Source organism: Panthera onca, chromosome F2, assembly GCF_046562875.1.
Source record: "Panthera onca isolate mPanOnc1 chromosome F2, mPanOnc1 haplotype 2, whole genome shotgun sequence".
Taxonomy (NCBI): Eukaryota; Metazoa; Chordata; class Mammalia; order Carnivora; family Felidae; genus Panthera; species Panthera onca.
This window is the reverse complement of record NC_138356.1, coordinates 45,388,665-45,415,092: the sequence shown is the minus strand read 5'-3', so window position 1 is coordinate 45,415,092 and position 26,428 is coordinate 45,388,665. Positions and strand designations below refer to the sequence as shown.

Sequence of the window (26,428 nt, the reverse complement as noted above, 5' to 3'; positions counted from 1 at the left end):
AACAGGGTCCATTCATCAAGAGGATATAATCCCTGTAAATATATATGTACCCAATATTAAAACACCTAAATGTATCAAACAAATATTAACACATCTGTAGGCAGAATTATACAGCAACACAATACTAGTAGGAGACTTCAATACCCCACTTTCAACAATGGACCCAGAGACAAAAAAATCAATAAGGAAATACTGAACATGAACTATACTTCACACCAAATGGAACTTACAAACATATACAGAACATTTTATCAAACAACACAATACACATTCTTCTGTGCACATCCAGGATAGAACACATTGTTAGGTCACAAAACAAGTATTAACAAATTTAGGAAGACTGAAATCAAGACCGAAATCATACTAAGTATCTTTTCCAACCACAATGAAATCAGAAATCAAGAACAGGAGGAAAGTTGCAAAATTCACAAATATGTGAAAATTACACAAGCATGCTTCTGAAACAATGTGTCAAAACAAGACTTCGAACATGAAATAAAAACTAACAAGATACAACCAAAAATGCAAGCACAACATACCAAAAAATTATGAATGCAGCTATAGCAATTCTAAGTGGGTAGTTTACACAAATAAGTAGCTACTTCAGAAAAAACAAAGATTGCAAATAAACAACCCAATGTTATACTTCAAGGAACCAGAAAAAGAAACTAAGCCCAAAGACAGCAGAAGGAAAGAAATAACAATGATCAGAGCAAAAATAAGTAAAATAAAAACTAGGAAGACAAGAGAAAAAGATCAACAAAATAAGTTGGCTTCTTAAAAAGAATTGACAAGCCTTTCGCTAGAAAAGACCAATAAAAATAATCCAAAATTAAAGAGGACACTTTATAACTGATACCACAGAAATATAAAGGATCATAAGAGACTACTATGAACAATTATACACCAACAAATTGCATAACCTAGAAGGAGTGAATACATTTCTAAAAACATAACCTAGAAACATAAATCATAAAGAAAATAAAATCTGAATAGACTCACAACTAGTTAGGATGTCTATCAATAATCTAAAATGTCCCAAAATTCAGAGGGGAAAATGGCAGCAGAGGAGGAGGACCCAAGGCTCACCTCATCCCACAAATACAACTAAATAACTATCAAATCATCCAAGTGTGCGTTGGTAGTATAGTGGTGAGCATAGCTGCCTTCCAAATCATCCTAAATACCCCAGAAATCAATCTGAAGACTGGCAGAACAAATTCCACAACTAAAAGTAGTAAAGAGGCCACATTGAAGAAGGTAGGAAATACAGATACAGAGTTTGGAAAAGAAATGGATGATAGCCACTGCTGTAGTAGGAAATGAGCCCCAGTTATGGAGAAGGGTAAGAGACAAACAAGCACACAGGGGAGCACAGGAGGAAAATGAATCTCCATAGCAATTGACTTAGAAAGCAAGAGGGCTCAAATTTCTTTGGGTTCTGGCAACGAGCAGGGCTTAAAGCCTAGAATTTTAAAGGTCAGTGTGCTTGGCTCTGGGATAGCTCAGAGGACATTGAGGCTGCTCTTGGAAAAAAAGGCAGGGCAAACAGCCTACAGACATACAGCATGGAAACATCAGATCTCAAGAGTGCCTGGGGCACCCAGTGTGAAGATTAGTTGCTCATCTTGGAGATTGTCCCAGAGAGGCAACATTCAAGGAGACCCCACCAGGAATACAGAGGCTGGCAGGCACCATTTCTCTCCCCTGCCACTCAGCTTGAGCACAGAACCACCTGCAGAACCAGCTCAGCGCCCACATTCAATACTTAACCCTTACACAAAGCCCCACCCACAACACTTCTGTGCAACCACCCTTCCCAGTCACACTTTCGTCAGAGTGGAGGGCCCCCTTCCCCAAAAGACCAGCCCAAACCCCTGCCAACACTGTCTCCTGACTCAGGAATGCTGCAAGTCTTCAGTTCCAGCAGCAGAGGCAACAAGTCTCATTTCAGAGGCAGACCACAGCACACCTCGTTAAAACACATCATATGCAGGCCAGGGACCAAACACTGCCCACAAAAGGCAAAGAGAGAGCCTCTGAAGATGACTGGCCTGAAAGATAAAGCAGCCAGGACTAAACAGCAGGGCACATGAACCACACACTGGAGACATTCCAGGAAGCACCATGCCCTGGGGAACAGGGAATACTACGCAACTGGGCACTACAAAATCTTTTTTTTTTTTTTTTTTTTTTTAATTTTTTTTTTTTATTTTTGGGACAGAGAGAGACAGAGCATGAACGGGGGAGGGGCAGAGAGAGAGGGAGACACAGAATCGGAAACAGGCTCCAGGCTCCGAGCCATCAGCCCAGAGCCTGACGCGGGGCTCGAACTCACGGACCGCGAGATCGTGACCTGGCTGAAGTCGGACGCTTAACCGACTGCGCCACCCAGGCGCCCCCAAAATCTCTTTTTAATAAGGCTTTACGAAAAGAACAGGAGATATAACTGCCTTTCCTAACACACAGAAAAAGGCACAGAGACTGAGACAAAATGAGAAGCCAGAGAAATTCATCCCAATTGAAATAACAAAAGAAGGCCACAGCCTCTGGTCAAAGCAAAACAGAGAAAAGTAACACAGCTAAATAAAAGTATTTAAAGCAATGATCATAAGAATACTCATGGGAGTTAAGAGTAGAGGACATTAGTGAGACCATTAACACAGATATAAGGAATAACATAACAAAGATAAAGGGTACAGTAAGCCAAATGAGAAACACCTGATGTAATGAATGGGCTGGAAGAAGCAAAGGAATGAATGAATGACACAGAAGAAAAGTAATAATAGTGATCAAAGTGAATAAGAGAGAAAAAGTAATTACGTAAAATGAGAATAGACTTAGGAACCTCAAGTGACTCCACCAAACAATAATATTCATATCACAGGAGAGCCAGAAGAAGAGAGACCAAAGAGGACAGAGAGTTTATTTGATGAAATAATACCAGAATTCTTCCCTAATTTAGGGAAGCAAAAGAGGTCCAGATCAAAGAGGCACAGAGAACACTCAACAAAATCAACAAAAGCAGATCCAAACCAAGATGTATTGTAATTAAGATGGCAAAATATAATAAAGAAATATTAAAAGGACCAAGACAAGGGGCATGTGGCTAGCTCATCTGGTAAAGCATACAAGTCTTGATCTTGGGGTTGTCCTGAGTTCAAGCCCCACGCTGAGTCTACAGCTTACTTAAATAAAAAAAGAAACTCTAGGAGAACCTGGGTGGCTCAGGTGGTTAAGCGTCCTACTTTGGTTTCAGCTCAGGTCATGATCTCATGGTTTTGTGGGTTCAAGCCCTACACGGGACTCCATGCTGACAGGGCAGAGCCTGCTTGGAGTTCTCCTCCCTTTCTCTCCACCCCTCCTTTACTCACACTGTCTCTCTCTCAAAATAAATAAACTTAAAAAAAAAAAACAAAAAACTCTAAAATAACAACAATACTTATTAAAACAAGAAAGCAGCAAGACAAAAGAAGACAGTTACATACAAAGGAAACCCCAAAACGCTATCTGTGGATATTTCAGCAAAAACTTTCTATGGCAGAAAAGAATGGCAAGTTATATTCAAAATGCTGAATGGGAAAAACCTGCAGTCAAGAATACTCTATATAGAAAGGCTACAATTTAGAATAGAAGGAAAATAAGAGTTTCTCAAACAAAAACTAAAGGAGTTCATGACAACTAAACCAGCCCTACAAGAAATATTAATGGGGAACTCTGGAAAGGCCAAAAATGACAGTATGAAGGCAGAAAACACAAAAGCAATAAAAATGAGTATTTCTGTAAAATAGCAGTCCAGAAACTCACTAAATAAAAGGATGTAAAATATGACAGCATATACATAAAACATGACGAGGAGAGGAGTAAAAAATGGGTTCAAACTTCAACACCTATTAACTTAATATAGACTGCTATATGCAGAATATGTTACAGATAAACCTAATGACAACCACCAATTAAGAACTAATAAATATGCAGGGAATAAAAAGAAAAAAAGCCAAATACAGTACTAAGAAAATAATAATAACCAGCAAGCCATGAAATAAAGGATCAGAGAAAAAAATCTTCAGAAACAGCCACAAAACAAGTAGTAAAATAGCAATAAATAGATATCAATAATTACTTTAACTGTAAATGGACCAAACATTCCAAAAGACCCAGGGTGACAGAATGGATAGAAAGAAACCAAGACTCATCTATCCATACGGTGCCCTACAAGGGACTCATTTCAGACGTAAAGGCTCCTGCAGATTCAAGTGAGAAAATGGAGAAATATTTATGATGCAAATGCATGTCCAAAAAAAGCCAGAGTGGCAATACTTATAACACACTAAATAGACTTTAAAATAAAACCATAACAAAAGACAAAAGAGACATTATATAACAAAAGGCACAATACAACAAGAAGATCTAACAATTATAAATACTTAAGCCCCTATTATCGAAGCATACAAGTACATAAATAGATATAAAACAGTAACAAAGGAACTAATCAATAAAGCTCAAGTATATAAAACAATAATAAAGAAACTAATAGTAGGGAACTTTAATACCCCCACTTACATCAATGGACAAGTCATCTAAATAAAACTCAACAAGGAAACAACATTGAATGACTTTGAATGACAACTGGACCAGACGGATTTAACAAACAGATTGAGAACATTCCATCCTAATACAGCAAAATATGCACTCTTTTCAAGTGCACATGTAACATTCTCCAGAAAAGATCACATATTAGGCCACAAAACAAGCCTCAACAAATTTAAATAGATAGGTCATACCATGCATCTTTTCTGACCACAACACTATGAAACTAAAAGTCAACCACAAGGAAAAATTTGGAAAAACCACAAATACATGGAGGTTAAATAACATGCTACAAAACAATGAATGGGTCAACCAGGAAATAAAAGAATTAAAAAGTACATGGAAACAAATGAAAACACAATGCCTCAAAACTTTGGATGCAGCAAAAGCAAATACAGGCCTACCTCAAGAAGCAAAAATTCTCAACCTAACCTTACACCTAACAGAGCTGGAAAACTTAACCCTACACAAACGAAGCCTAAAGCCAACAGAAGAAGGGATATAAGATGAGAGCAGAAATAAATGATACAGAAACAAAACAAAACAAAATAAGCAGAAGAACAGATCAATGAAACTAGGAACTAGTTCTTTGAATAATTAGCCTGACTTATCAAAAGAAAAAAGAAAGGACCCAAATAAATAAAATCACAAATGAGACAGGAGAAATAACAATCAAAACCACAGAAATACAATTATAAGAGAATATTATGAAAAATTATATGCCAACAAATTGGACAACCTCAATAAATGAATAAATTCCTAGAGACGTGTAAACTACAAAAACTGATACAGGAATAGAAAATTTGAACAGATAACCAGCAAAGAAATAGAATCAGTAAGCAAAAAACTCCCAATAAACAAAAGTCCAGGACTAGTTGGCTTCACAAAAGAATTCCATCCAACATTTTAAAAAGAGTTAATACCGATTCTCAAACTTTTCCGAAAAATAGAAAAAGGAAGGAAAACTTCCAAATTCATTCTATAAGGCCAACATTACCCTGATACCAAAACCACATAAACACCACAAAAAAATAAATAAAAAACTACACGCTAATATCTCTGATGAACATAGATACAAAAATCCTCAACAAAATACTAGCAAAACAAATCCAACAATACACTGCAAAAAAATCATTAACCAAAAAAGAAAAAAAAAAAAAAACCACAATCAAATGGGATTTATTCATAGGTTGTAAAGGTGATTCAAAATTTGCAAATCAACGTGATATGTCACATCAATAACAGGGTAAAAACCATATGACCCTTTCAATAGAAGCAGAAAAAGCATATGACAATGTACTGCCACCTTTCATGATAAAAACCATCAATAAAGTAGGTTAAGAGGGAACATACCTTAACATAATAAAGGTCATATATGAAAAACCCACAGCTAACAATCATCCACAATGGGGAAAAACTGAGAAGCCTTCCTTAAGATCCAGGAACAAGACAAGGATGGCGATACTCACCACTTTTAATCTACATAGTACTAGAAGTCCTAGCTAAAACAATCAAACAACAAAAATAAAGAGCATCCAAATCAGTAAGAAGAAGTAAAACTCTATTTGCAGAGGACATGATATTCTTACAGAAAACTCAAAAACTCCACCACAAAAAATGTTAGAATACACAAACTCAGTAAAGTCACGGGATATAAAAATCAACATACATTAGCTGCATTTATATATGCCAATGATGAAGCAGCAGAAAGACAAATTATAAAAAACCATCTCATTTACAACTGCACCAAAAATAATATAATACCTAGAAATATACCTACCCAAAGAGGTAAAAGACCTGTACTCTGGAAACTATGAAACAATGAAGAAAGAAACTGAAGTTGACACAAAGAAATAGAAAGATGTTCAATGCTCATGGACTGGAAGAATAAATATTGTTAAGTTGTCTATACTAACCAAGTCATCTACAAATTTAATGCAATCCCTATCAACATACCAACAGCATTTTTCACAGTGCTAGAACAAACAATCCTAAAATTTGTACGGAACCACACAAGATCCCCAATAGCCAAAGCAATCTTGAAAAAGCAAAGCAAACCTGGATGCATCACAATTCCAGACTTCAATTTATATTACAAAGCTGTGGTGATCAAGACAGTATGGCACTGGCATAAAAACAAACAGATGAATGGAACTGAACAGAAAACCCAGCAATGAACTCATATAGTCAATCTTCAACAAAGCAGGAAAGAATATCCAATGGAAAAAAAGACAGTCTCTTTAACAAATGGTGCTGGTATACATGAAAAAGAATAAAACTGAACCATTCTCTTTTCAAATAGACAGAAATAAACTCAAAATGAATAAAGACCTAAATGTGATACAGGAAACCATAAAAGTCCTGCACAGTGAAGAGAACAATCAACAAAACTAAAAGGCAACCTTCAGTATGAGGAGATATTTGCGAATGACAAATCTGATAAAGGGTCAGTATATAAAAAATCTATAAAGAACTTATCAAACTCAACACCCCAAAAAATAACAATCCAGTTTAAAAATAGAAGACCTAGACAGTTTTCCAAAAAAGACATCCAGATGGCCAAAAGACACATGAAAAAATGCTCAGTATCACTCATCATCAGGGAAATGCAAATCAAAATACAATAAGATATCACCCTTCACACCTGTCAGAATGGCTAAAATCAACAGCACAACAAACAACAGGTGTTGGTGAGGATGTGGAGAAAGAGGAACCCTCTTGCACTGTTGGTAGGAATGCAAACTGGTGCAGCCACTCTGGACAACAGTATGGAGGTTCCTCAAAAAGTTAAAAATAGAACTACCCCATGATCTAGCAATTGCAGTACTAGGTACTTAAAGAATACAAAAACACGAATTAAAAGGGATATGCACCTCAATATTTATAGCAGTGTTATCTGTAATAACCAAATTATGGAAACAACCTAAGTGTCCATCTACAGATGAATAAAGAAGATGTGGGACATACATATGCAATGGAATATTATTCAGCTATAAATAAGAATGAAATCTTGCCACTTACAACAATATGGGTGGAGCTAGAGAATATAATAGCTACGTGAAAGAGGTCAGAGAAAGACAAATACCATATGATTTCACTCATGTGGAATTTAAGAAGGAAAACAAACAAGAAAAGGGGAACAAAAAGGGAAGGACAAACCAAGAAATAGACTCTTAACTGAAGAGAACTGATGGTTACCAGAGGGGAGGTGGATAGGAAAATGGATTAAAGAGTTGACGGGGATTAATAAGTGCACCTGTCATAATCAAAATAAAAAACAAAAACTTTAAAGAAACGAAACAAAGCCCCAAAAAAATACTACACGGGTGAATTATACCAAATATATACAGAAGAATTAATGCCAATCCTTCTCTAACCCTTCAAAAAATTTGAACAGGATGGAATACTTCCAAACTCATTTTAGGAGTCCAGCATTACTGTAATACCAAACCTAGACAAGAACACTGTAAAAAAAAGTATGGCAAGTATCCCTGATGAATAAAGATGTAAAACTTCTCAACAAGAGGGGCACCTGGGTGGCTTAGTCAGTTAAGCATCCGACTTCAGTTCATGTCATGATCTCACAGTTAATGGGTTCAAGCCCCACGTTGGGCTCTGTGCTGGCAGCTGAGAGCCTGGAGCCTGCTTCGGATTCTTTGTCTCCCTCTCTTTCTCTGCCCTTCCCCCGCCCGTGCTCAGTCTCTCTCTCTCTCTCTCTCTCATAAAATGAATAAATGTTAAAAAAAAAATTCTCAACAAAATATTAGCAAACTGAATTAAACAGCACATGAAAAAACTCATAGAGCATGATCAAGTGGGATTTATCCCTGGGATGCCACGATGGTTCAATATACACAAACTAATAAATATAATACATCAAATTAACAAATGAAGGATAAAAATCATACCATCTCATTAGGTGCAGAAAAAGCATCTGGCCATAATCAACATCCTTTCGTGATAAAAAAAAAACTCTCAACCAATTAAATATAGAAGGACAAAAAAAAAAAAAAAATAAAAAAAAAAAATAAATATAGAAGGAATGTATTTCAACATAATAAAGGCCATATATGACAACATGACAGCTAATATCATACTCAGTGGTGAAAAGCTGAAACATTTTCCTATAAGAACAGGAATAAGACAAAGATGCCCACACTCCACCACTCAACATAATTCTGGAAGTATTAGCCAGAACAACTTGGAAATAAGAAGAAATAAAAGGCATCCAACTGGAAAGGGAGCAGTAAAATTATCAGTTTGCAGATGACAGTGTCTTACATATAGGAAATTCTAAACACTCCTACAAAAAAAAAAACTAGTAGGACTAGTAAATTCAGTAAAGTTACAAGATACAAAGTAAATACTATACAAAAATCAGTTGTGTTTCTATAAGCTATTAATGAACTATCAGGGAAATTTAAAAAGCATTCCCATTTACAATAGCATCAAAAAAAAAAAAAATACCTAAAGTGATCTACAGATTCAATGCTATCCCTATCAAAACTTCAATGGCATTTTCTCACATAAGTAGGAAAAACAAATTCACATAGAACCACAAAAAGATCTCAAATAGCCAAAATAATCTTGAGAAAAAAGAACAAAGCTGAAGGAATCACATTTCCTGATTTCAAATATGTTACAAACTATATAGTAATCAAAACAGGAGGTACTAACAATAAAAACAGACACATAGGGGCGCCTGGGTGGCTCAGTAGGTTAAGTATCCAGCTTGGACTCAGGTCATGATCTCACTGTTCCTAAGTTCGATCCCCATGTCAGGCTCTGTGCTGACAGTTCAGAACATGAAGCCTGCTTCAGTTTGTGTCTCCCTCTCTCTCTGTTCCTCCTCCACTCATGCTCTGTCTCTCAAAAATAAATAAAACATTAAAAAAAATTTTTTAAAAAGACACATAGATCAATGAAACAGAATTGATAGCCCAGAAATAAACCCATACATATAGGGTCAACTAATCATTAACAAGGGCACCAAGAGCACACAATGGAGAAAGGATAGTCTCTTCAACAAATCATGCTGGGAAATTTGGATATTCATGTACAAAAAAAAAAAAAAAAAGAAGAAGAAAATAGACTCCTATCTTATACCAGTTACACAAATTAACTCAAAATGGATTAAAGCCTCAAGTGGAAGACTTGAAACTTCACAGATACTAGAAGAAAACATAAGGGAAAAGGTTCCTTGAAATTGGTCACAGCAATTATTTTTTGGAGACAAGACCAAATGTACAGGCAACAAAAGCAAAAAAAAAAAAAAAAAAAAAAAACCACACACACATACACACAAGTGGGACTACATCATATTAAAAAGCTTCTGTACAGCCAAGGAAACCATAAACAAAATGAAAAGCCAACCTGTGATATGGGAGAATATATATTAGCTAGCCATATGTCTGATAAGGGGTTAGTAACAAAATTATGAAAAATCAACTTCTAAACTATCAAAAAACACTCCAATTAAAAATGAGCAAAGGAACAGAATAAACTTTTCTAAATTTACACAAGCCCAGGGCACATGGGTGGCTAAGTCAGTTAAGCATCTGACTTCAGCTCAAGTCATGATCTCACAGTTCATGGGTTTGAGCCCTGCATCAGGCTCTGTGCTAAGCCATCAACACAGAGCCTGGAGTTGGCTTCGAATTCTCTGTCTCCCTCTCTCTCTGCCCCTCCCCTGCTCGCGATAAGTATCTCCCAAAAATAAAGAAACATTAAAAAAAAAAAACATTAAAAAAAAGTTTGGGTGCCTGGGTGGCTCAGTCGGTTGAGCACCCAACTTTGGCTCAGGTCATGATCTCGCAATCTGAGTTCAAGCCCCACGTTGGGCTCTGTGCTGACAGCTCAGAACCTGGAGCCTGCTTCAGATTCTGTCTCCATCTCTCTCTGCCCCTCCCCCGCTCTCACTGTGTCTCTCTCTCTCTCTCAAAAATAAAATAAAAACATTAAAAAAAAATTTTTTTTAAGTTACACAAGTCCAACAGGTACCTGAAAACACACCGAACATTAGTAACCATCAGAAAAATGCAGATCAAAACCACAATAAAGTATCATCTCAAACCTCTTAGGATGGCTATTATCAAATAGACATGAGATAATGAATGCTGAAAAAAGGGACCCTTTGTACAATGTTGGTAGTAATGTAAATTGGTATTATCATTACGGAAAACAGTACAGACGTTCCTCAAAAATTTAAAAATAGAACTACCAAACTTAACATTCAAAAAACAAATAATCCGGTGAAGAAATGGGCAGAAGACATGAATAGACACTTCTCCAAAGAAGACATCCAGATGGCCAACTGACCCATGAAAAAATGCTCAACATCACTCATCATCAGGGCAATACAAATCAAAACCACAATGAAATACCACCTTACACCTGTCAGAATGGCTAACATTAACAACTCAGGCAAGAACAGATGTTGCCAAGGATGCAGAGAAAGAGGATCTCTTTTGCACTGCTGGTGGGACTGCAAACTGGTACAGCCACTCTGGAAAATAGTATAGAGGTTCCTCAAAAAATTAAAAACAGAACTACCCTACAACCCAGCAATTGCACTACTAGGCGTTTATCCACGGGATACAGGTGTGCTGTTTTGAAGGGACACATGTACTCCCATGTTTATAGCAGCACTATCAACAATAGCCAAAGTATGGCAAAAGCCCAAATGTCCATCAAGGGATGAATGGATAAAGATGTGGTATATGTATACAATGGAGTATTACTCAGCAATCAAACAGAATGAAATCTTGCCATTTGCAACTACGTGGATGGAACTGGAGGGTATTATGCTAAGTGAAATTAGAGAGACAAAAGTCATATGACTTCACTCATATGAGGACTTTAAGAGACAAAACAGATGAACATAAGGGAAGGGAAACACAAATAACATAAAAACAGGGAGGGACAAAACACAAGAGAGTCATAAATATGGAGAACAAACTGAGGGTTACTGGAGGGGTTGGGGGAAGGGGGATGGGCTAAATGGGTAAGGGGCACTAAGGAATCTACTCCTGAAATCATTGTTGCACTATATGCTAACTAATTTGGATGTAAATTTAAAAAAATAAAAGATAAAACAAGTTAAAAGAAAAAGAAAAAAAAATGTAGGAGAAAAAAAATAGAACTACCATATTATCCAGCAATCCCACTTCTGGGTATATATCAAAAGAAAACAATATCACTATTTCAAATAGATACCTGTACTCTCATGTTCACTGCAGCATTATTCACAATAGCCAAGATATGGAAATAACCTAAGTGTCCATCAATGGGTGAGTGGGGACACAGACAGGAGGGAGCGTGCGCACGCATGCGCACACACACACACACACAGGGAAATATTATTTGGCTGTAAAAATACAGAAATCCTGCCATTTGCAACAACATAGATGAAACTGGAAGGCATTGTGCAAAGTGAAATAAGCCAGACAAAAACAAATACGGTGTAGAATCATTATGATTCCACTTAGTGTAATCTAAAAAAAAAATAAAAAAATAAAAACATGTCAAACTCATAGAAACAGTAGAATAACATTTGACAGGTCCCAGGTGAAATGGGCAATATTAGTCAAAGGGTACAAACTCCCAGTTACAAGCTGAACACGATCTGAGATTCTAATGTATGGCTTGGTGACGATAGTTAATGATACTATATTATATACTTGAAATTTGCTAAGAGTAGATCTTAAGCATTCTCATGTTTACAGCAGCACTATCGACAATAGCCAAATTATGGGAGGAGTCCAAATGTCCATCGATGGATGAATGGATAAAGAAGATATGGTATATATATACAATGGAGTATCACTCAGCAATCAAACAGAATGAAATCTTGCCATTCGCAACTATGTGGATGGAACTACAGGCTATTATGTTCAGTGAAACTAGTCAGCCAGAGAAAGCCAAATATCATATGACTTCATTCATATGAGGACTTTAAGACACAAAACAGATGACCATAAGGGAAGGAAAGCAAAAATGTAAAAACAGGGAGGGGAACAAAACATAAGAAACTCTTTAAATATAGAGAACAAACAGAGGGTTAGTGGAGGCATTTGAGAGGGGGGATGGGCTAAATGGGTAAGGGGTTATTAAGGAATCTACTCCTGAAATCATTGTTGCACTATAAACTAACTTGGATGTAAATTAAAAAATAAATTTTTTTTTAAAAAAGCACATAAACAAAAAGCTTTGTTCCTTTTCACTAGTTTTTACTAATATTTTAAAGTTTTGGTTTAGATAAAAAGATTTTAAGTTTTTTTTTTATGAAAAGTATTCTGTAAACAGACTTGAAGATGGTTACATTTATCAGGTCAAAAGATTTTTTCTTTTCTTACTTTCTAGGTGATCGAAAGATCAGAATAAATAAGTTCTTTAAAAACAAATTTACTACTACTCTCTTCAAGCTGAAGAAGCCTTTTTTATAAGACTTACTAATACAATGAGCAAAGAAAGCATATACACTAGAATAAGAACTATGTAGCAAGTTTTGCCCTATTTTACAGATGAGACCCACAAAGGCTAAAAAGCAAGAATATGCAAAAGGATAGGAGCATTTAGTTAATGCTGGATCCACAGGTATTTCTATGATTACACTAGAGTGAGCTAGTTAAACAAATCAGTCCTGGACCACTGACGATATGTCATGAATAAATTTCTGTAAGGTCCAAAACAAAAACAACAGTTCACAAGTAACAAAATCTGAAGAATCTAAAAGGTGGGTATGATGACAGATGTCTCTCAGAGTAAAGTTAAATATTCTCAGTGAAATATCTGTCAAAAATAATTCAGTGTGGACATAAAAGCGGCCTTTATTTTACCTAACACAACAACTTGGGTCACCTTGTCAATGAAAAAAAATCTCTATAAAACTACTTACAGAGACATGTTAAGGCAGTATATTGTAACTATTATCACTAGAGTCACCCTCAATCATAATGAATCTCTGTTTCTAAGTCTCCTTAGAAGATTATACAAATATCTTGGCAATGCTTTTCAAGGCACTGATGGATAGGAAATCAACAAATGTTGTTAGAATTAAATTGAACTTTACAGACTAGACGTGCCTTCTTATCAAGGCATTTAGCAATATATTTTTATAATGACCTTTTCAGAATTAGACCTTAGATTTCTAACTTTTAAGTTGTATTTTATTACATTCTCAAGTATCAATAGTATTTTTAACAGATTCATATCTAGAACTCTAAACAATCCCTTCATTTAACCAACCATCACACACTAATTGTATTTACAAAGTATTTTCTTCATTTTGATTCTACAATGTAATAACTTGAAATAATTTAATATGGGCTCATTCAGTCTTATTAGTACATGTGTAATTTTTAACTTAATTTCCTACACTAGTCAAAACTTAAAATAGGAAAATAAAGTGCTTAAAAATATGTTTCATCTATACTGTCTTCCTGAAAAATTAATTCCAATCACTAACCTAAGTATTACTCTCTGGGGATGTACACTACTGAATAATTTGTCCAAATGTCAACTATAATTTTCAAAAATCCTTTCTACCTCAAAATTTTAAACATCTGCAAAAAATACTTATTTTGAGAGTAGTTTACATTCATGACACTTGACCTTTTGCTGTACACACCACAAAATTCAAGTCTCAAATACCATGCAAGCAGGAAATCTGATCATTCCTGCAGTAGCCATCTGCATGGTCCAATATCAAATATTAGTTCTAGGTTACACTAAGTCATGTGTTACAAATCTTTTCTGCAGCCTCTATAATTAGTCGTAATTTGCCTCTTTTAAAATGTGTTTCTTATGGGACATCTGGCCTTGAAACTTCCACCTTCCCATTGAAAAAAATAGTGTCTGGATTTTCTTTTTCTCTTAATATGGAGCACTCCATGGGTGGTATAACCAAGTCCAGACTTTAAAAAAAAAAAAAAAAAATGTAAATTCCAGGAACAGATGATGATTAAGAACCATTTGAGAATTACCAAATATAAATGTAAAATAAAACTTTTGCTGTAATATAACTATCTCACAGATTTCTAAATCAATCTCCCATGTATTTTAAGTTTACAAAATAAATTCTCATGGGACTATAACATCGGTCTACTTACTTCCAGAAACTATATCAGTTAAATTGGATAATAAAAGATTTGGAATCAAAGATTTCATACAAGGAAAAAAAGATGAGCCTAGTGGGTTGATATGAAACTCAAAGTATCTTCTTAAAATAGGAAATGATTTTAACATCATAAATAACCTTAATTTCACAGATACCGAAGTTATATTTAGGATACACTAAGATTGCCTTAATGTTTAATAAATTAGTAATTTAAGTGTAACAATTTAATAATACTCATCAACTCATTTGATTCTAGAAAACATTTTTTTTTTTTTTTTTAACATTTATTTTTGGGAGAGAGAGCACGCACATGTGCGTGCGAGATAGGGAGAGTCAGAGACAGAGGAGACACAGAATCTGAAGCAGGCTCCAGGCTCTGAGCTGTCAGCACAGAGCCCGATGCAGTGCTCGAACTCATGAACTGTGAGATCATGACCTGAGCCAAAGTCAGACGCTTAACCAACTGAGCCACCTAGGCACCCCTAGAAAGCATTTTTTAAACCTGAAAGTAAAATAGGAGCTAAGGAAAAAGTAATAAAAATAAAAGACACTACTTTTATGTAAGATGAAAATGAAAAAATTTATAATATGTTGCTATCAGACTTATTAGCTTTCCAGATTAATTTTTGCTAGAAACTGTAAAAAAAGTATTACACTTTTACAAGAAAAAAATATTAAAAAATAAATGTAAGATGGGTCAAAGAAAAGGAAGTCAGAAAAACAAAAAAGAAAACAAAGAATCAGTTTCTGATGCCAAAACTTCAAAGAAATTTGATCGGTTTCTTAAATTCCACGTATGAGTGAAATCATATGATATTTGCCTTTCTTTGACTTATTTTGTTTAGCATAATACTCTTTAGTTCTATCCATATCATTGCAAATGGCAAGATTTCATTCTTTCTTACGGCTAAGATTCCATAGTATATATACACCACAGCTTCTTTATCCATTCAAACCAGCAAAGGGGGAAAAAGAGAGAGAGAGAGAGAGAGAGAGAGAGAGAGAGAGAGAAAGAAAGAGAGAGGCAAACCAAGAAAAAGATTTTAAAATATAGAGAACAGTTACCAGAGGGGAGGTGGGAGTGGAGAGGGGTGAAATAGGTGATGGGGATTAAGGAGTGCACTTGGGATGAGCACATGGTGTGGTATGTAAGTGTTAAACACTATATTGTACACCTGAAACTAACGTAACACTGTACATTAATCAACTGGAATTAAACTAAAAACTTAAAAATTTTGACATGAAGGTAAATTCAAAATATTTTCATCTCAAAAAATGAGAAATTTTAATCTCATTTAGAAATGTCACATAAACAAAAAAATTACACAGGTCCTTGGCAAAAATTCAAAAACCTTCACCTAAAAATTGGACACAATGAAGTCCCACTGTTAGCTGATACAGATAATAAGCCATCTACATGATCCCTATAATAGTTATGATTACATTAAGTAAAATTAGTATGAAAATATCCATTAGAATGTTTATCCAAATTTAAGACAACCTTTCATAGTTACTTGTGACTTTACAATATGTTACTTTAATAAGCATGTGAGAAACAGTTAAGTATATGTAAGCTTTAGATAAAGACATATCAAACACTAATAACTATTAAAATTGGTTAACATAAACAACTAGATTCAATAACTTCTTACCTGTATTCCATCTTTAAGTTTCAAAATGCATTCCATTGTATTGATGGTAATTACCACTGGTTCTGAACCAAGCTTTGTCCATGGTACATGGATCCTCAACTCATGAATATGTCCACTTAAAAAAGTGAATGGTAATTTCAATTCCTTAAAACAAAATATTAAAGGTTAGTAAGTGCTTAATTTTTTCATTCTAATATCCAAATTACTTTCTGAAAAGAGAAATGAGGTTCCTAAAACAAAAACATTTTCAGAAATATTATTCAACAAAAAGTACCAAATAGTTTGTTAAACTATAGTTAAAGATACAACACAAAAATGTATTGTACAAGTTACTTTTAATAAGCTGCTTAACCTGCCTAGGTCTCCATTTCTTTTTCTGTTGAATGGATATAATATACAATACATGGTACATAATAAAGTTTCATACATGGTAGTGGCTGTAATAGTCTTAACAGACAGCATTAATTGAAATAACTGAATGGCATATTGTTTAAAACCTCCATCTAAAAAATATGTATTTAAAATGTGTTTTAAACAAAACAGGATCGTAAGGCAAGTTAAAAGGGTATGAAGGGAGCCGAGTTAGAAATAGGAGAGTGACCTAAAAAACAATTAACCTTGAAAAATAAAAAAAAAGTATTGAGCTTTATCCAATTAAAGATTGTACCTAGATACTATCTGGTCATAAAATTTAAATGTTTTCTGACTGGTTTCATTATTAGAAAAAAGGTTACAAATGAAAACATAAATGTCACCATAATCACTATATATCAGTAATTTGTTTCACTGATAAAATTTTTGTTACAAATCAACAAAGGAAAAAAATAAATTGTAGATTATAATTCAATCACATTTTCCCGTTATTTTAATTCTATTTGTGAAAGTTAAGATATACATTATTCATTCATCCAACAATTGCCCACCTACTTAGTTTAGCAACATAGTTAGCAATACAGTTAAACCTAAGCAGTATGGCAAACCACTGGGCAACTTGTTTAATGTATCTGTGACACAGTTTCTTTATCTGTAAAATTTAGACAACAATATCACTGAGGATGAAATGAACTTACATAAAGTGCTTAGAATATTATCTTCCTCAAAGAGCAATTATTATAAAAAAGGTAACAACAAATGTGTGGGCCTCATGTATGTCCTCATAAGTATTTTTTCTTGCAAGAGCACAATACTAAAAATCCATTTCTACATTATTCTAGTGGTGTGTCACAATTTAAGTATTTGCCATTATTACATTAATTTGAAAGATGCAGTAGTTTCAAGTAAAAATCAACTGGCACATATATTTTGATCAGTGTCTATAACAAAACAATGTTTACCAAGCACTTACTATATACCAAGCACTTTACCTGCATACAATTATTTAATCCTTAAAAGAGCCCTAAAAGGTAAATACTATTATTCTACCAATTTTACAGATAAATCTGAGGCATTTAAAGGTCAAATAACTGCCCAAAATGACACATTCTGGAAAATCAGGACTCAAAACTGGAAAATATGATGTCCTTGCTCTTCACTACAACTATACTGCATCTATACTTCCATTATGAGCACTTACTACTCTCCATTGGCTATGCACCTATTTGGACAATGAGCCCATGATATTGCCATCTCCACCACTTTCTCATGTGTATAACAATGATACATTTGTGAAATGGCTACCAAAGTTGCAGTTTATGGGTACAAATTGGGTTTTCTCAGGAAGAAATTGAAAAAGCACAGGAATCAAGAAGTCAGTATCATCAGAATGCTATTAATCAACTTAACTACTATCTAAACACTAACACAAGAGGCAGCATTCTATATTTGAACATGGAATTTTAAACCATATCACCCATGTTGGAAATCCAGTTGAAGTCAAACATTTATTAATCATCTGACCATAAGCAAGATCATTTCCGTTTCCTCAGAGTTGTGATAAATAAATGAGAATACATTTATGTCTCATAAAAGACAAAACACAAATATTGTTATAACAGACCATCTTTTTTTTTTTTTTTTTAACATTTATTTTTGAGACAGAGAGAAACAGAGCATGAACGGGGGAGGGGCAGAGAGAGAGGGAGACACAGAATCTGAAGCAGGCTCCAGGCTCTGAGCCATCAGCCCAGAGCCCAACGCGGGGCTCGAACTCACGGACCGCGAGGTCGTGACCTGAGCTGAAGTCGGACGCTTAACCGACTGAGCCACCCAGGCGCCCCAGACCATCCTTAATGTAACTATATAAACAATTTTCATTCCTTTTACTTCAAGATATATAGTACAACTTTAAAATATTTTATTCACTTATAACCATTAAGAAATACATTGTGAAAAACACATTCCTAAAACCAGAACATCTATGACTGCACAAAGTTTATTAGTAACAAAGAATTTAAGAAGGGGGTTGAATTGTTCTCAAAAACCTAATTCTAGGTGGGCTATCACAAAATATTCTAAAAGAAAACAGATATACTTTAAATTTAACAAACAACAAAAGCAAATATAGACAAATCTTAAAAACCTTCAGGCAGCAAAGAAAACATTCAAGAGAGTGAAAAAGCAACATATTGAATGGGAGAAACTATTTGCAAACCATGTTATCTAATGAAGGGTTAATATCTGAAACAACAAAAAGTAATCAATCTAAAAATGGGTAGGGGTGCCTGGGTGGCTCAGTCAGTTAAGCATCTGTCTTGGGCTGAGGACATGATCTTGCAATTTGTGAGCTGGAGCCCCGCATTGGGCTCTCTGATGTCAGCGCGGACCCTGCTTCAGATCTTCTGTCCGCCTCTCTCTGCCTCTCTCTCAGAAATAAACATTTAAAAACTAAAAACTTAAAAAAAAATTTTTTAATGGCTAAATGACTGGGGTACCTGGGTGGGTCAGTCAGTCAAGCTGATACTTGATCTCAGCTCAGGTCATGATCTCACAGCTTGTGGAATTGAGCCTCACATCAGGCTCTATGCTCACGGCACTCAGCCTGCTTGGGATTCTCTCTCCCTCTCTCTCTGCTCCTCCTCTTCTCACTCTCTTTCAAAATAAATATTTTTTTTTAATGGGCAAATGACTGAATAGACATAGAATACAATACAAACAGCCAACTAGTACAACATATAAAAAGATGCTCAACATCACTAATCAGGAAAATGTAAATCAAAACCACTATGACCTACCATCTCACACCTATTAGAATAACCACTATCAAAAAACAAAACGTAACAAGGGCTAACAAGTATGTGGACAAATTGGAACTTTTATGCCCTATTGGAGGAAATGTAAAGTGATGTAGCCACTAAAGAAAACATTATGAAAGTTCCTCAAAAAATTAAAAATAGAGCTTCCATCAAAAATCAGTTCTGAGTATATACCAAAAAGAACTGAAAGCAGGATCTCAAAAAGATATTTGCACAACCATGTTCACTGCAGCATTATTCACAATAGTCAAAAGGTGCAAGCAGTCTAAATATCCACTGAAAGATAAATGGATAATGAAAATGTGGTATATAGAATCAAATATTATCTTTAAAAGAGGAAATTCTGTCTTGTGCTACAACATGAACATGTTGAAGACATTATGCTAACTGAAATAAGCCAGTCACAAAAAGACAAACATTGTAGGTTTCTATTTATATAAAGTACCTAAAGCAGTCAAAATCTTAGAAAGTAAAATCATGATTGCCAGAGGCTGCAAGGGTATGGGGAGGAAAATGTAAATTGTTGTTAAATGGTTATAGAGTTTTAAGTTTTGAAAGATGAAAAAGTTCTAGAGATCTGTTCAACAATGTGCATATAGTTAATTAACACTGTAATACTTAAAAATGGTTAAGATGATAAATTTTTTGTTATATGCTTTTTACTACAAAATAAAAATGAATACAGGACAGGACTTCAAGAATTCCGAGTTAGGAAGCTGGCAAATCCTCTTTCCAAAAAGCAATGACAAAACTGGACAAAGTTGTTAAAAATAACGGAAAATCAAGGGCAATAGCGAAGTCTAGCCTCAGGTCACAATAGTTGTTGGTACAAGCAACAAAACAGCAGACTTGCCAGAAAATTAAGATAGAGATCGTGAGAACAAAATAGCCAAAGATGGCCTAGCTATGATTTCACATATCCCTGATAGTCTGGAAAGCTACCTGCATTTGCCCCATTGTGCTTACTCAGAGAAAAGGGAACTAACAAGCTACTCACTCATGGTTGACCAAGAGGCTGTGTAAATCCAGTAAGTTAAAAATATATAGATATGGATATATATATATATATATACACACACACACACACACATCTATATATATCTATATATACACGTCCATATGTCGATGTGTGGATATACACGTCCATATGTCGATGTGTGGATATACACGTCCATATGTCGATGTGTGGATATACACGTCCATATGTCGATGTGTGGATATACACGTCCATATGTCGATGTGTGGATATACACGTCCATATGTCGATGTGTGGATATACACGTCCATATGTCGATGTGTGGATATACACGTCCATATGTCGATGTGTGGATATACACGTCCATATGTCGATGTGTGGATATACACGTCCATATGTCGATGTGTATATATGTCCATATACGGACATATATATATATATATATATATATCCATACATTGATATATAGATAGATGGGTCAGACTTATAAACTCCCTAAATTGAGAACATTATCCAGTCTATGCATATGTCCCATGACAAAGAGTGAAAGACTTACTGGTTCAATGGTTTAAAAAGCCTCTAGCCAATCACTAGCTGATGACTAAGTTATAGTGACCCAGGGTAATCCCTAGAAAGCCAGAGTTTAAAACACAAAGAATTGGGGGATGGGGAGAGGAAAAATATCAACCTTACAGGCCACACATTACAGGGGCAACACCACAAATGTAGTTCAGGCAAGTCACTGAAGAAATAAACCAACAACACAAGAGATAGAGGAAATCAGAATTCAGAGTTGCTACAACTTGTTATCTAAAATGCTCAGTTTTCAACAAGAAACTATGAAACATGAAAAGTATACAAAGTAAATAGAAGCCGTCTCTGAAGGTAGTCAACTAAAGGACTTAGTTCACAAAAACTTCAAAACATCTATTATAAATGTTAAAAAAAAAAAAAAAAAAGAGGAAACCATATTTAAATAATTCAAGGAACATAAGACAATGGTTCATCAAATAGAAAATATCAATGAGACAGAAATGACCAAGAAGAACCAAGTGGAAATTAAGGAATTGAAAAGTACAATAAGTTAAATCAAAAATTCACTAAAAAAAAAAAACTCACAATAGGCAAAAAAACAAAAAACAAAAACAGAAAATCCACACCCAGACACACCACAGTGAAAATGTTGACAGCCAGACACAAAAAGAAATCTTGAAATAAGAGACAAAAAATAGCTAACTTCTCATTACAAACAATAATGGCAAGATGGTACTCGGAGGAAATTTATAAAAGCAAAAAACAAAAAACAAAAACAAAAACCTGTCAACCAAGAATTCTATATCCAGCAAAAGTATTCTTCAAAAGTGCAGGCAAAATAAAGGAATACCAAATAAACAAAGACTCTGCTAATTCACTGCTAACAAAATACTAGAATTTCATCAGACTGAAAAGGAGGAACACCAAATGGTAATTCAAATCCACACAAAAAGCGTCAATTAATGTTATTTTACATAGATAATTATTAAAGGACAGTATAAGTTTAGTTTTCTCCTGATGTAACAGGCCATTCCCTAAAACATAATTATAAAATTATACTATTGAAATTAGAATAACACAAAGATGCAATTCATAAGACAAAAATACAAAGAAGAGGGAAGAAATGGAGCTATAATGGAAAAAGTTTGTGTTTTAATATAACAAATTTAGCATTAATTTCAAATAGACTGTTAAAAAATGGATGCATATTGAAATCCTTTGAGCAACTACTAGGAACAAAAAATAATGTGAAAATTAAAGGAATTAAAATGAAACACTAAAAAATATCTACTTAAAGTAGTAAAGAGGGCTCCTGGGTGGCTCATTCAGACAAGTGTCCCAACTCTCGATTTCAGCTCAGGTCATGATCTCATGGTTTGTGAGATTGAGCCCCATATCAGGCTCTGCACTGACAGCACAGAGCCTGCTTGGGAGGCTCTCTGTCCTTCATCTGCTTGTGCTCTCGCTCTCTCTCTCGAACACTTAAAATAGTGAAGAATATGAGAAAAACAAAAAAGACACAAGACACATTGAAAATAGCAAAATGGTAAGTGGAAATCCAACCATGTGATTAAAAACATTAAATGTGGAGATATTAAACACTCTAACAAACGCAAAGACTGTCAGACTGGATTTTTAAAAAGATCCAACTACATGTTCTCTTCAAGAGATATACTTTAGGAGCACCTGGGTGGCTCACTTGGTTGAGAATCAACTCTAGATTTTGGCTCAGGTCATGATCCCAGAGTTGTGGGATCAAGCCCCAGTTCAGGCTCTGTCCCTGGCGTGAAGCTTGCTGAAGATTCTCTCTCTCTCTCCCTCCACCCCCTCCCCAACTCATACGTGCTTGCTCTACAAAAATAACTTAAAAAGAGAGACATACTTTGGATTCAAAAATAGGTTGACAATTAAAAAAAAAAAAAAGGTTTTTAACAGATAATTTTTTTTTTTTTATAGATACATTGGGGATTGCCAGAGGCATAGAGTGATAGAGTGGAGGGGAGGCAAAATAGGTGAAAGGGGCCAAAAGGTACAAACTTTGAGTTATGTAATAAATAAGTCATGGGGCTGTAACGTACAGCATGGTGACTTTAATGATACTGAACTGTATATCTGAAAGTTGCTGAAAAAGTAAATCTTAAGTTCTTATTACAAAAAAAAAAATTTGTTAACTATGTATAGGGTGACAAATGTTAACTACACTTATTGGGGTAATTGGTCTTTTTGGAATATATAAAAATATCAATGGCACCTGGGTGGCTCAGTTAAGTATCTGACTCTTGATTTTCATTCAGGTCATGATCTCACAGCAGTGAGATCAAGCCCCATGTCAGGCTCTACGCTGGGTGTATAGCCTGCTTAAGATTCTCTCTCCTCCCCCCGCCCCTCCCCTGTTCACTTGCTCTCTCAAAAAAAAAAAAAAAAAAAAAAAAATCGAATCATTATGCAGTACACCTAATATTACACTGTTATGTCAATTATCCCTCAATCAAAAAACAGAAATTGGGAGTGCCTGGGTGGCTCAGTCAGTTAAGCGTCCAGTTTCAGGCTCAGGTCATAATCTCATGGTTCATGAGTTCAAGCCCCATGTCAGGCTCTGTGCTGACAGCACAGATTCTGACCTGCTTCAGAATCTGGGTCTCCCTCTCTCTCTCTCTGCCTCTCCCCTGCTCACACTCTCGCTCTCTCTCTCAAAAATAAACATTAAAAAAACAACAACAGTAAATTAGACTCCAAGGAAGTCATGTGATCTAGTTTCTTGCCTGGAATACCTGAAATCAGGACATTTTCTTGCTATTTAGGGAAACGGTATAGATTCTCTTTTAGGCATACACAGTATTTTCATTTCTATGATCTTAGTTTCCAGCAGTGTTTCCGTCTCCCTGTTTTTCATATGACTGTTTTCCAATGTGAAAATTTTATCCCAGTCATGGCCTGAAATTGCAATGAACAAAATAAAATTTGAAAAGAGGTAGTTAAAGCTAAATAACATGCCAGTAAAACTTTTAAAGAGATGGTACCAGGCATGAACAACACAAAAATATAAGAATTAAAATTTAGTGTATTAGGGGAAAAAATATATATAGTCATATATATACACTCACATGTACATTCATATATATACTCATATATATATTCACATATACTCATATATAACCTACAAATATACATATATATTCATATATGTATAATGCAAACAGCAACCACAGTACAGCTGGAGTAATTACATTTTATCAAACAAAACAGACTTTGAGAAAAAAATTAAAGATAACACAAGATACTTGATAATGACATAGAGGTCTGTAAAACATATGTGAGCATAGCAACAGAACCCCAAAATACATAAAACAAAAACAAACAAAAGTAAAAAGAAAAATAGTTTAACAATCATAGACTTTAATAATCACTCACAATAATGAATAGAAAGAAAAAAATCAATCCAGATATGGAACACTTGAACAATACTATCAACCAATCAAACCTGCAATCTATAAACCACTCCATCCAGCAAATGCAAAAATACACAATCATTTCAAGGAAAATCAGAAAGCATCTGTGCTAAATGAACATACAACATACAAAAATTTATGGGATGCAGCTAAAGACATGTGTAGCTGTAAACGCCTATAAGAACTACCTCAAACCAATAACCTACACTTCTACCTGAAATAGTAGAAAAACAAGCTAAACCCAGGTAAACTAAATAAGTTAACCCAAACTAAACAAGAAAAAAAAAAAAAAAAAAAAAAGACCACAATAGGCAGGGAAGTGGGAGGGCATATGCAGTCAAACTGTTGTAAGATTGTTCAGGAAATGGTAAAAGTACTAAGACTCTAATAAGTCAAATATGCATTTTGTAACCTTTAGGGTAAGCAACTGAAGCAATTCTTAAAACAGTATGATTAAAAAGACTAAAGCAAGAATGACTAGCATGAAAGATGGACACATTTCAGAATGGTTCTTAAGTATGTTGAAAAATAACAGATCACTTAAATTTGTGTACACTGAACAATTTCTAGATATACAAGGTGGAAGTTGACAAAACTAAGAAGAAAAATAGATAAATACATAATCATAGTTGGAGATGTTAACATACCTCTCTTACTGATAGAACAAGCACACATGAAAATCCACATGGATTTACAAGATTTTAAGAACTCATTAACCAATTTGAAGTAAATGACATTTATGGAAAAATACAGCAACAACTGCAGAATACACACTTTTTAATCACCTGTACATGGAACAATTACAAAACCAGACCATACAATAATTCATAAAGTATAATGGATTAACCTGATTAGAGACTATGCTGACAACACTGGAATTAAACTAGAAATCAGTAACAAAGATAATTAGCAATTCCCCAAAGGTTTGGAAATTAAGCAACACACTTCTAAAAAACCCATGGATCAAAGAAAGTCAAAATGGAAATTAAAAATTTTTTGAATAATGAAAAACACAAAACTCTGTTACGTAACGCTAAATAGACGGTAAAGGGAAAAAGTCTATAGCATTAAATGCATATATTTCAACAGAAAAAGGTAGAAGAAGAAGGAAAAAAAAAAAAACAATCAATGACCAAAGTTTTCATCTCAGGCGCTAGAGAAAACCAACAGAAGATCAACTCCAAAGAAAGTGGAATGGAAAACAAATGCCAAAATAAAAAATTCCATGACAAAAGACAGCAGAAAAAAGAAAATTAGAAGAATCGAAGTTAGTTCTATGCAGATAAAATTAATAAAATCCCAGCAATACTGATGAAGAAAATGGAAATCACCAGTATCACAAAAGAAAAAAGGATATCACAACAGATCCTAGATATTTTTTTAAAAATGAGTCAACTTTAAATTGGACCAAAAAGCCAACTCTATGGTTTTACATATGACAATTTTGATCAGGGGCTGGGAAACTTTTTCAGTAAGGCCCAGATAGCATATATTTTAAGTGTCTGCAAGCCATGCACTCTCTGTCCTATCTACTCACATCTGCCATTTTAGTTTGCAAAAGCAGCCACAGATAATATGTAAGCAAATGAAAACAGCTGTGCTCCAATAAAATGTTACTTTAAAAAGTGGGCCCATTGTTTGTTGATCTCTGATTTTGAAGAAATGGAGAAATTCACTGTAAAACATACCTAACCAAAACTAACAAAAGATGAAAAATCTAAAAAGTCCTAGATCTTCTAAAGAAAATAAATCAAGAATTTAAAACTTTCCAAACTGAGAAAACTCCTGACCCACGACACCATGACTCATTTTCCCTAACATTTAAAAAACTTACAAAAGAACAAAGTTGGAGATTACACACTTCCTGATTTCAAAACTTACTACAAAGTTATGGTAACCAAAACAAAGTGATACTGATA

The 26,428-nt window shown here is 34.7% G+C and overlaps 1 protein-coding gene across 17 annotated transcripts in view; it reads right to left on the bottom strand.

Annotated features, from left to right (window-relative positions):
- Positions 1-26,428, bottom strand: part of VPS13B (vacuolar protein sorting 13 homolog B) — an 803,192-nt gene that overhangs the window by 761,676 nt on the left and 15,088 nt on the right. For 16 of the 17 annotated variants that reach the window (XR_013553513.2, XR_013553515.2, XR_013553514.2 and 13 more), the window contains exon 3: positions 16,360-16,503. The exons of the other annotated variant lie outside the window; for it this stretch is intronic. Coding sequence is in view for 13 of the 16 variants with exons in the window: in XM_078441707.2 (XP_078297833.2) it covers positions 16,360-16,503 (144 nt within the window). In the remaining 3 variants the exon portion in view is untranslated. The remainder of the gene's footprint in view (positions 1-16,359; positions 16,504-26,428) is intronic. 17 annotated transcript variants of the gene reach the window in all.